Raw genomic sequence first — 12,834 nt, forward strand, 5'->3', positions numbered from 1 at the left:
AGTGAAACATGAACCTAGAGAGTTGGCCAAAATAGAGAAGTGAAAATTTGAAAGAGCACAACCTGGAGGCTGTCAGCCTTTCTTTTGGGGTCTACTGCCTTAGTCTATCAATAATCGAAATGTATTATAATTTATATTGAAAAAAAATAAAATAAATAAATATATATATATATATATATATATATATATATATATATAATTCAAATATAGTGTTATTTAAAAATAATAAAATCAGTTTTATTTTTGGCAGATGACTGTACCTGGAGCTCCGAGGGACAACTGATATTCTCAGATTTTGCAGCTGATAATCATAGTGGCACACCAGATACATGTGAAGAACATGTAATTTTCACAGATACACCTAAAGCTATTCTAAGAAAAAATGTGTCAGCTGATCCTTTTGAAAAGGTCCCCTCTTCTACTTCATCAAAAACAAATATGCAAAATGAAAGTCAAAGAAGTACTGTTGAAAATGAATTAGATTATATAGCAGAGAAATCAAGCCTTGTTACACATCAGAGAATTCACACAGGGGAGAAGACGTATTCATGTTCAGAATGTGGGAAATGTTATAGAGTGAAAGACGAACTTGTAATACATCAGAAAAGTCACACAGGAGAGAATCTATTTTCATGCTCAAAATGTGGGAAATCATTTAAACAGCAATCAGCTTTAACATTGCATAAGAAAATTCACTCAAGCGAGAAGCTATTTTCATGCTCAGAATGCGAGAAATTTTTTACAGGCAAGTCACAACTTGTTACACATCAGAGAATTCACACAGGGGAGAAGCCATTTTTTTGTTCAGAATGTGGAAAATGTTTTAATCAGAAACAAAATTTTATGAGACATCAGCTAACTCACACAGGGGAAAAAACATTTTCATGTTCCGAATGTGGGAAAAATTTTATTAGTGAATTAAGACTTGTTGTACATCAGATAAGTCACTCAGGGCAGAAACCATTCTCATGTTCAGAATGTGGGAAAGGTTTTAGGGATAAATCAGAACTTGCTATACATCGAAGAACTCACACAGGGGAAATGCCCTTTTCGTGTTCAGAATGTGGGAAATGTTTTAATCGGAATTCAACTCTTGTTAGCCATCAGAGAATTCACACAGGGGAGAAGCCATTTTCATGTCCAGAATGTGGGAAATGTTTTACTCGGAATTCAAGCCTTGTCAACCATCAGAGAGGTCACACAGGGGAGAAACCATACTCATGTTCAGAATGTAGGAAAGGTTTTAGTAATAAATCAGAACTTGCCACACATCAAAGAACTCACACAGGGGAAAGGCCGTTTTCATGTTCTAATTGTGGGAAATGTTTTAATCGGAAATCACATCTTATCGTACATCAGAGAACTCACACAAAGGAAAAACCATTTTCATGTTCAAATTGTGGAAAAGGTTTTAATTGGAAAAAAAATATTGTCAGACATCAGAAAACTCATACAGGGAAGTAGCCATTTTATTTTTTTAATTGTTTCATTGGCAACATATACTAGAAATATCCCATAGCTCAGGTCGACATAAGCACAGACTGTGGTTCCTCTAAATATATAGCTCCTGCATTTATCTACATTATTTTATTTTTTTTTTGGGGGGGGGTGAAAAAATGTATTATGGTCATCCAGTGGATTCAGTTTGTCATCCATAAAGTGTTATGTGCTTGTGTTACATTTCGGTGGTATATAACACTCAAAAAACGCTTTGAAAAGTATATTTCTGGATTGAATTAGTTATCCAGACAGTGTAGCGTGCTTAGTGGGCGACAAGGCAACAAAATAGGATATTCAAGGTTCCTGCTATCTCTGCTGTCGCGCCAGCTTTTTCTGGCTCTCAAATTCTTCTGATCGCTCCCTCAGGAGTCTTGTGGGATTCTGCCATCTTTGTTGCCTTAGAAACGGTAAAGAGAGAGGCGCAATAGCGCAGTTACCAAAATCAGTTTACTGTGAGGTAAAATTCTCACCTTTACACGTTGTGAGTATGCACAACACATATAGTAAGTATGATAGGAGGGCTGCAGATGGCACCGGACCTGCGAAGGATCTTTAAGAAATTCTAGATAGGATATTCAAGATGCTGACAAATCCGCGCTTCTCCAAAATCAGGCAAGGGAATCACAGAGTTCAGAAGAGTTGCATACTTTATTCAGGGCTATAAAACTACGCATTTCGTGGACATCCTGTCTACTTCCTCAGGTACATAGCCAATAATAATAATAATCTTTATATAGTGCCAACATATTCCACAGCGCTTTACAGTTTTTCAGTTTCAAATACAACAGTCATAAAGGCCCCGTCTCACATAGCGAGATCGCTAGCGAGATCGCTGCTGAGTCACAAGTTTTGTGACGCAACAGCGACCTCAGTAGCGATCTCGCTATGTTTGACACGTACGAGCGACCAGGCCCCTGCCGCGAGATCGCTGGTCGTGTCGGAATGGCCTGGACCTTTTTTTGGTCGTTGAGGTCCCGCTGACATCGCTGAATCGGTGTGTGTGACACGGATTCAGCGATGTCTTCACTGGTAACCAGGGTAAACATCGGGTTACTAAGCGCAGGGCCGCGCTTAGTAACCCAATGTTTACCCTGGTTACCAGTGTAAAATGTAAAAAAAAAAAAACAGTACATACTCACCTTCGCATCCCCCGGCGTCCGCTTCCCACACTGACTGAGCGCCGTAAAGTGAAAGTGAAAGCACAGCACAGCGGTGACGTCACCGCTCTGCTGTTAGGGCCGGCGCTCAGTCAGTGCAGGAAGCGGACGCCGGGGGAAGCGAATGTAAGTATGTAGTGTTTGTTATTTTACATTTTACACTGGTAACCAGGGTAAACATCGGGTTACTAAGCGCGGCCCTGCGCTTGGTAACCCGATGTTTACCCTGGTTACCAGGGGACCTCGGCATCGTTGGTCACTGGAGAGCGGTCTGTGTGACAGCTCCCCAGCGACCACACAGCGACTAAACAGCGACGCTGCAGCGATCAGCATCGTTGTCTGTATCGCTGCAGCATCGCTGTGTGTGACGGGGCCTTAAGTAACAATGTTAACAATACAATAATTAACCCCTTAGTGACAGAGCCAATTTGGTACTTAATGACCAAGCCAATTTTTACAATTCTGACCACTGTCACTTTATGAGATTGTAACTCTGAAATGCTTTAACGGATCCCGTTGATTCTGAGATATGTTTTTTTGTGACATATTGTACTTCATGTTAGTGGTAACATTTCTTCGATAGTACTTGCGTTTATTTATGAAAAAAATGGAAATTTGGCAAAAAAATTGCGAGGTGAGAATATATTGATTTTTTTTAATTATTATTTTTAACATTAGATCTTTTTACTATTGATGCTGCATAGACAGCATCAATAGAAGAAAATTGGTCACACAGGGTTAATAGCAGAGTTAACGGACTGCGTTACACCGCTTAATGCCGTTGTGTAACGCAGTCTGCTTAACGGACTGCTAAACCACTATGGGGGCACTAACTGGAGGGAAGTAGGGAAGGGCGAATTCGCGGCCCGGCTGTGCCCGTCGCTGATTGGTCCTGGCTGGCTGACCGTGACCAATCAGCGACGCGGGATTTCCGTGATAGACAAACAGACGGAAGTGACCCTTAGACGATTATATAGATAGATGGTAACAGGAGAAATTAGACCATCAAAGATGTTGTGCAATTTGTCCTGAGTACGCCGATACCCCATATGTGGGGGTAAACCACTGTTTGGGCACATGGAAGAGCTTGGAAGAGGAAGTGCCGTTTGACTTTTACAATGCAGAATTGGCTGGAGTTGAGATCGAATGCCATGTCGCGTTTGGAGAGCCCCTGATGTACCTAACCAGTGGAAACCCCCCATAAGTGACACCATTTTGGAAACTAGACCCCTTAAGGAACTTATCTAGATGTGTGGTGTGCATTTTGAACCCCAAGTGCTTCACAGAAGTTTATAACGTAGAGCCGTTAAAATAAAATCAATTTTTTTCCACAAAAATGATATTTTTGCCCCCAAATCTTTATTTTCACAAGGGTAACAGGAGAATTTAGACCACAAAAGTTGTTTTTAAATTTTTCCTGAATACGCCGATACCCCATATGTGGGGGTAAAACGCTGTTTGGGTGCACGGCAGAGCTCGGAAGGGAAGGAGCGCAGTTTGACTTTTTTCAATGCAGAATTGGCTGGAATTGAGATCGGACGCCATGTTGCGTTTGGAGAGTCCCTGATGTGCCTATACAGTGGAAACCCGACACAAGTGACACCATTTTGGAAACTAGACCCCTTAACAAACTTATCTAGATGTGTGGTGTGCACTTTGAACCCCCAAGGGCTTCGCAGAAGTTTATAACGCAGAGCTGTTAAAATAAAAATATTTTTTTTTCCTCAAAAATTATTTTTTAGCCCACAATTTTTTACTTTCCCAAAGGGTATCAGGAGAAATTGGACCCCAAAAGTTGTTGTCCAGTTTGTCCCGAGTACGCCAATACCCCATATGTGGGGGGACCACTTTTTGGGCACACAGCGGGGCTCGGAAGGGAAGTAGTGGCATTTTAAAATGCAGACTTTGATGGAATGGTCTGCAGGCATCATGTTGCGTTTGCAGAGCCACTGATGTACCTAAACAGTAGAAATCCTCCACAAGTGACCCCATTTTGGAAACTAGACCCCTCAAGGAACTTATCTAGATGTGTGGTGAGCACTATGAACCCCCAAGTGGTTCACATAATTTTATAGTGTAGAGCTGTGAAAATAAAAAATCATATTTTTTCCACAAAAATGATCTTTTCACCCCCAAATTTTTACTTTCACAAGGGTAACAGGAGAAATTGGACCATGAAAGTTGTTCAATTTGTCCTGAGTACGTTGATACCCCATATGTGGGGGGGACCACTGTTTGGGTGCATGGCAGAGCTCGGAAGGGAAGTAGTGATGTTTTGGAATGCAGAGGGAGCACCATTTGACTTTTTCAATGCAAAATTGGCTGTAATCAATTGTGGAGCCATGTCGCGTTTGGAGACCAACTGATGTACTTAAACAGTGGAAACCCCCAATTCTAACTCCAACCCTAACCCTAACACACCCCTAATCCCAACCCTAACCATAATACTAATCACAACCCTAACCCCAACACATCCCTAATCCCAACCATAGTCATAACCCAAATCACAACCCTAACCCCAACACACCCCTAATCCCAACCCTAACCACAAGCCTAACCCTCATCCCAACACACCCATAACTGTAATCCAAAACCTAACCCTAATCCCATCCCTAACCATATCCCTAATCCCAAGCCTAACCCTAATCCCAAACCTAAGGCTTCTTTTACACTTAACGGGTTTTTTATTTTTTGCGGGCTGTATTGATGCAATTTTCATGGCCTACCGCAATAACAGACCGCAAAAAAGTTGTGGTTTGCCATTTTCTGGGGTTTACAATACTATGGCAAAAGTATTGGAAAAAAAACGGCTGTCCGCAAAACCGGAAGTCACGGTGCACCGCAAAAACAACCTTCCGTTGTTTTTATAAAGGAAGATTGTTAAATACATAATCATGCAGAGATACCCATATACAGTTATGAAAATAGGAAAAAATCATGAAGGTACCTCAATGCATGTGTATCCAGACCATAATCAGGAAACAACTGCTAACCATATGGTACAAAACTAAACACACTCGCAGTCAAAACTTCCCATAAAAATATAGCTTTATTAATACAAAAAAAATACACGCATAAAAAGCTGTAGAACAGGTTAATGGACAGCAGGGAAAGGCAAAACACGCACTACATGTCAGTACATATGCCCACAGGCTCAAAGCAGACTAGCTGCAACGGCATCAGTATAATAAGATAAGTCTAATGCATACAATATGGGGCCCATACTAGATAATGTGAAAAATCAATACCCCAAACAACGCACATAGTAGCATAGCACAAAAGAACCAGTGTATAACATGTGTAACTACCTGATGCCGTTCACAGCCAGACGCCCAGAGCGCACCCGACGTACGTTTCAGAGCTCACCGCTCCTTCCTCAGGGGGCGCCCTGAGCGGTTTTTGTTGTTTCCATGGTGAGAAAAGGGCGGATTCTAGATATGTTCTTTAGGTGTAAGCGGCAAGTGTATTTAGAAGAGCCCCATCACTTAAAAAAAAAACTAGCACCCAGCAGATTATGAGACCCTGATAAATCTGGGGTAGCCTTATGAGAAACCCTAAACATAGTATTACCAAATGTGGTAAAAGGGTTTGTTTGTGCTGTAAATCCATATCGCACACTGCTGATAACTTCAACTTTGGTTGCAGGTGAAAAATTCAAGATAACCACGCCAATGTCTTGTGCAGGGCCGCCATCAGGGCATTACTGTATATAATGTCACTGGTGATCACTGTATTACCTGTCAACTGACTGTAATAATTATAGGGGATAACTCAGGAGACTCTTTGCGTGGAACAAGACAACTACAGGACACAGTTTTATAAGTGGTTAAAGTCTATATTATCACACGGTGATTCAAACAGGTGCAGAGAGAAACTCAAGTCCACAACACTTGGTGTAAATAATAAACGCAGCTTAACAGTCTATAGGGAACTTCAGAGGAAAATGCAATCACGCAGAAAGTCTATGAAGCACAATTATTCTTGAGGATACTTGACACTAATAAGTCCTTGTCTAGTCCAAACACAGATAGATATGCTTATAAGGCAGTTCAAGCAATGTCTTATCTCAACCAGGAAGGCCTGGGTGATAATCTCAGGTTTAAGCAGAGCAGCAACAGCTTACATGTCCAGGAAATGCAGATGGAAGTAAACACGAGCAGCAGATGAAGGAGGATTACTGGAAACTGGTGTATGCAGCAGGAACTCAGAGCAGAGTAGCAGGATAACCACACAGGTTCACAGGAGCAGGTATATAGCCAGGGAGTCATCAGAGTCAGGAGCTGGATGCAAGGCAGAATACTCTAGCACAGACTGAAGGCTGGGGTGGAGTTTTATAGCAGAAAGACACAGTGTACATGAGACCAAAGATGCCATCTTGGAAAAGGGCAGTAATGCACAAAAGGTAATAAAAATGTTCAGAGTACTGACACTGACACTATATACAGAGCTCCTGTGTATAATGTCACTGGTGATCACCGTATTACCTGTACACTGACACTATATACAGTGCTCCTGTGTATAATGTCACCAGTGATCACTGTATTACCTATACACTGACACTAAATACAGAGCTCCTGTGTATCATATCACCGGTGATCACTGTATTACGTGTACACGGACACTGTATATGAAGTACAGATCTCCTGTGAATAATGGCACTTATGGTGATATTAGTATTCAGTTGTTTTTTTATTAATGATCAGTATTGTAGTGGTCACTATGTGGTGGTAAGATGTGATCTGGTCATGGTGTGTCAGTTTTTGTTACTTGTATGTGGTATTACTTGATTACTATATGGTAGTAATATGTGATCTGGTCATAGTTACATAGTTATTAAGGTTGAAGGAAGACTGTAAGTCCATCTAGTTCAACCCATAGCCTAACCTAACATGCCCTAACATGTTGATCCAGAGGAAGGCAAAAAAAAACCATGTGGCAAAGAGTAACTCCACCATGGGGAAAAAAATTCCTTCCCGACTCCACATACGGCAATCAGACTAGTTCCCTGGATCAACGCCTTATCAAGGAATCTAGTGTATATACCCTGTAACATTATACTTTTCCAGAAAGGTATCCAGTCCCCTCTTAAATTTAAGTAATGAATCACTCATTACAACATCATACGGCAGAGAGTTCCATAGTCTCACTGCTCTTACAGTAAAGAATCCGCGTCTGTTATTATGCTTAAACCTTTTTTCCTCCAGACGTAGAGGATGCCCCCTTGTCCCTGTCTCAGGTCTATGATTAAAAAGATCATCAGAAAGGTCTTTATACTGTCCCCTCATATATTTATACATTAAAATAAGATCACCCCTTAGTCATCGTTTTTCCAAACTAAATAGCCCCAAGTGTAATAACCTATCTTGGTATTGCAGACCCCCCAGTCCTCTAATAACCTTGGTCGCTCTTCTCTGCACCCGCTCCAGTTCAGCTATGTCTTTCTTATACACCGGAGACCAGAACTGTGCACAGTATTCTAAGTGTGGTCGAACTAGTGACTTGTATAGAGGTAAAATTATGTTCTCCTCATGAGCATCTATGCCTCTTTTAATACATCCCATTATTTTATTTGCCTTTGTAGCAGCTGCCTGACACTGGCCACTGAATATGAGTTTGTCATCCACCCATACACCCAGGTCTTTTTCATTGACGGTTTTGCCCAGAGTTTTAGAATTAAGCACATAGTTATACATCTTATTACTTCTACCCAAGTGCATGACCTTACATTTATCCCCATTAAAGCTCATTTGCCATTTATCAGCCCAAGCTTCTAGTTTACATAAATCATCCTGTAATATAAAATTTTCCTCCCCTGTATTGATTACCCTGCAGAGTTTAGTGTCATCTGCAAATATTGAAATTCTACTCTGAATGCCCCCTACAAGGTCATTCATTAATAAATATGTTAAAAAGAAGAGGGCCCAATACTGACCCCTGTGGTACCCCACTGCTAACCGCGACCCAGTCCGAGTGTGCTCCATTAATAACCACCCTTTGTTTTCTATCCCTGAGCCAGCTCTCATCCCACTTACACATATTTTCCCCTATCCCCATTACTCTCATTTTATGTAACAACCTTTTGTGTGGCACCGTATCAAAAGCTTTGGAAAAGTCCATATACACTACGTCCACTGGGTTCCCTTGGTCCAGTCCAGAACTTACCTCTTCATAGAAGCTGATCAAATTAGTCTGACATGAACGGTCCCTAGTAAACCCGTGCTGATACTGGGTCATAAGGTTATTCCTCTTCAGATACTCCAGTATAGTATCCCTTAGAATGCCCTCCAGGATTTTACCCACAGTAGAGGTTAAGCTTACTGGCCTATAATTATCGAGTTCAGTTTTTGCCCCTTTTTTGAATATTGGCACCACATTTGCTATACGCCAGTCCTGTGGTACAGACCCTGTTATTATGGAGTCTTTAAAGATTAAAAATAATGGTCTATCAATGACTGTACTTAGTTCCTGCAGTACTCGGGGGTGTATCCCATCCGGGCCCGGAGATTTGTCAATTTTAGTTATTTTTAGACGCCGCCATACTTCCTGCTGGGTTGAGCAGGTGACATTTAATGGGGAATTTTTATCACTAGTCATATTGGCTGCCATGGGATTTTCTTTTGTAAATACTGATGAAAAAAAGTCATTTAGCATATTGGCTTTTTCCTCATCCTCATCCACCATTTCACCCAGACTATTTTTAAGGAGGCCAACACTGTCATTTTTTAGTTTCTTACTATTTATATAGTTAAAGAATATTTTGGGATTATTTTTACTCTCTCTGGCAATGAGTCTCTCTGTCTCAATCTTTGCTGCCTTGATTTGCTTTTTACAGAATTTATTTAATTTTCTGTATTTATTTAATGCCTCCTCACTACCTACTTCCTTTAATTCTCTAAATGCTTTCTTTTTGTCCCTTATTGCGCACCTTACAGCTCTATTTAGCCATATTGGTTTCCTCCTATTTCTAGTATGTTTATTCCCATACGGTATATACTGTGCACAGGTCCTATCCAGGATGCTAATAAACGTCTCCCATTTTCTTTGTGTATTTTTGTGTCTCAGGATATCGTCCCAGTTAATTGCACCAAGATCCTCTCTCATCCGTTGGAAATTTGCCCTCCTGAAGTTTAGTGTCCTTGTCACCCCCCTACTACCCATCTTATTAAAGGTTACATGAAAACTTATTATTTTGTGATCACTATTCCCCAAGTGAACCCCAACCCTTATATTTGATATGCGGTCTGGCCTGTTGGTTAATATTAGGTCTAGCAGTGCCCCCCTCCTTGTTGGGTCCTGAACCAGTTGTGAAAGGTAATTGTCTCTCATAGTTGTCAAAAACCGATTACCTTTGCTGGAACTGCAGGTTTCTGTTCCCCAATCTATTTCAGGGTAGATGAAGTCCCCCATAATAATGACTTCTCCTTGAGTCGCAGCTTCATCTATTTGCTTTACGAGGATATTCTCCATTGCTTCCATTAGTTTTGGAGATTTATAACAAACCCCTATCAGTAATTTATTATTTTTTTCCCCTCCCCTTATCTCCACCCACAGGGACTCTACATTTTCATTAAATTCACCTATATTATCACGCAGGATGGGTTTTAAGGAAGATTTTACATATAGACACACCCCTCCCCCTCGCTTATCTGTACGGTCATTTCTGAACAGGCTATAGCCCTGCAAGTTAACAGCCCAGTCATGGCTCTCATCCAGCCACGTCTCAGATATCCCCACCATGTCATAATTATGCTCCAACAACATTAGTTCTAATTCATCCATTTTGTTGGCGAGGCTTCTGGCATTAGTATACATGCACTTGATGTTACTCTCTGTACCTCTATTCTTTCTTAAATTATTAACTGTTATAACCCCACCCCCCATGCCACCGCCACCCCCAACTTCCTTATTTGTGCCCAGGTCTCTATCTGCACTATCTTCCCCTCCTATAAAATGAATACCCTCCCCCCCAATCCCTAGTTTAAACACTCCTCCAACCTTCTAACCATTTTCTCCCCCAGCACAGCTGCACCTTCCCCATTGAGGTGCAGCCCGTCCCTAGCGTAGAGCCTGTAGCCAACTGAGAAGTCGGCCCAGTTCTGCAGGAACCCAAACCCCTCCTTCCTACACCAATTCTTGAGCCACTTATTAACCTCCCTAATCTCCCGTTGCCTCTCTGGCGTGGCACGTGGTACAGGCAGTATTTCGGAAAATACCACGTTGGAGGTCCTTGCTTTCAGCTTGCAGCCTAATTCCCTGAAATCATCTTTAAGGACCTTCCACCTACCTCTAACTTTGTCATTTGTGCCAATGTGCACCATGACCGCTGGGTCCTCGCCAGCCCCTCCCAGTAATCTGTCCACCCGATCAGCGATGTGTCGGACTCGAGCGCCAGGTAGGCAGCACACCGTCCGACGATCCCTGTCTTTGTGACAGATTGCCCTATCTGTTCCCCTAATAATTGAGTCCCCCACTACCATCACCTGTCTGGCCTGCCCTGCTCTCCTATTTCCCTCCTTACTGGAGCAGTCACTCCTCCGGCTTTCAGAGGACATGCCTGGCTGCAGCAGTGCTACCCCTGTACTGGCACCCCCCTCATCTGCCAACTTAGCAAACTTATTGGGGTGTGCCAGATCAGGACTTGCCTCCCTGGCACTCTTCCCTCTACCCCGCCCTCTATCTGTCACCCAGCTAACTGCCACATTGTCCTGCAGCTCCATCCTACCATCCCCCTCCTCATCTATCCCATTGAGCGTCTGCTCTGTGAGCAGAAGACTCCTCTCCATATTGTCTATGGATCTCAGTGTTGCCAGCTGCACATTTAGATCCAGTATCTGGGTTTCCAAATGCACAATGTGCTCACATCTCGCACAGCAGTATGCACCCTCGACCAGCTGGTCAAGGACTGCATACATGTGGCAAGATGTGCACTGGATGGCATTAACAATTGTGGAGCACATTTCCTAATGGGGATTGCACCACACAGAAACGTTAATTAACCCCTTAATCCCATATGACGTACTATACCGTCGAGGTGGGGTGGGCCTTAATTCCCGGTGACGGTATAGTACGTCATACGCGATCGGCCGCGCTCACGGGGGGAGCGCGGCCGATCGCGGCCGGGTGTCGGCTGCATATCGCAGCTGACATCCGGCACTATGTGCCAGGAGCGGTCACGGACCGCCCCCGGCACATTAACCCCCGGCACACCGCGATCAAACATGAACATGCGGGCTTCCCTGAGACGATCGGTACAAGGTGATGTACTCACCTCGTACCGAACGTCTTCTCCCTGCAGGCCCCGGATCCAAAATGGCCGAGGGGCTGTATCCGGGTCCTGCAGGGAGCACTTCCGGGTCGGAGCAGGCTGCAGATGAAAGCTGCAGCCTGCTCCGATGAAAGTATGATCGCAGATCTGATAGAGTGCTGTGCACACTATCAGATCTGCGATCTGTGATGTCCCCCCCTGGGACAAAGTAAAAAAGTAAAAAAAAAAATTTCCACATGTGTAAAATAAAAAAAAAATAATAATTCCTAAATAAATAATAATTAAAAAAAAATATTATTCCCATAAATACATTTCTTTATCTAAAAAAAACAAACAAAAACAATAAAAGTACACATATTTAGTATCGCCGCGTCCGTAACGACCCAACCTATAAAACTGGCCCACTAGTTAACCCCTTCAGTAAACACCGTAAGAAAAAAAAAAAAAAAACGAGGCAAAAAACAACGCTTTATTACCATACCGCCGAACAAAAAGTGGAATAACACGCGATCAAAAAGACGGATATAAATAACCATGTTACCGCTGAAAACGTCATCTTGTCCCGCAAAAAACGAGCCGCCATACAGCATCATCAGCAAAAAAATAAAAAAGTTATAGTCCTCAGAATAAAGCGATGCCAAAATAATTATTTTTTCTATAAAATAGTTTTTATCGTATAAAAGCGTCAAAACATAAAAAAATGATATAAATGAGATATCGCTGTAATCGTACTGACCCGACGAATAAAACTGCTTTATCAATTTTACCAAGCGCAGAACGGTATAAACGCCTCTCCCAAAAGAAATTCATGAATAGCTGGTTTTTGGTTATTCTGCCTCACAAAAATCGGAATAAAAAGTGATAAAAAATGGTCACGTGTCCGAAAATGTTACCAATAAAAACGTCAACTCG

General features: G+C 42.2%; 1 protein-coding gene across 2 annotated transcripts in view; it reads left to right on the forward strand.

The window, feature by feature from the left end:
- LOC143767249 (uncharacterized) overlaps positions 1-2,471 on the forward strand; it is a 165,395-nt gene extending 162,924 nt beyond the window's left edge. For both annotated transcript variants that reach the window (XM_077255446.1, XM_077255447.1), the window contains exon 7: positions 251-2,471. In XM_077255446.1, coding sequence (XP_077111561.1) covers positions 251-1,464 — 1,214 coding nt within the window. In that variant the 3' untranslated portion in view covers positions 1,465-2,471. The remainder of the gene's footprint in view (positions 1-250) is intronic.
- Positions 2,472-12,834: the final 10,363 nt, after the last annotated feature.

This window comes from Ranitomeya variabilis, chromosome 4 (genome assembly GCF_051348905.1).
Source record: "Ranitomeya variabilis isolate aRanVar5 chromosome 4, aRanVar5.hap1, whole genome shotgun sequence".
Lineage (NCBI taxonomy): Eukaryota > Metazoa > Chordata > Amphibia > Anura > Dendrobatidae > Ranitomeya > Ranitomeya variabilis.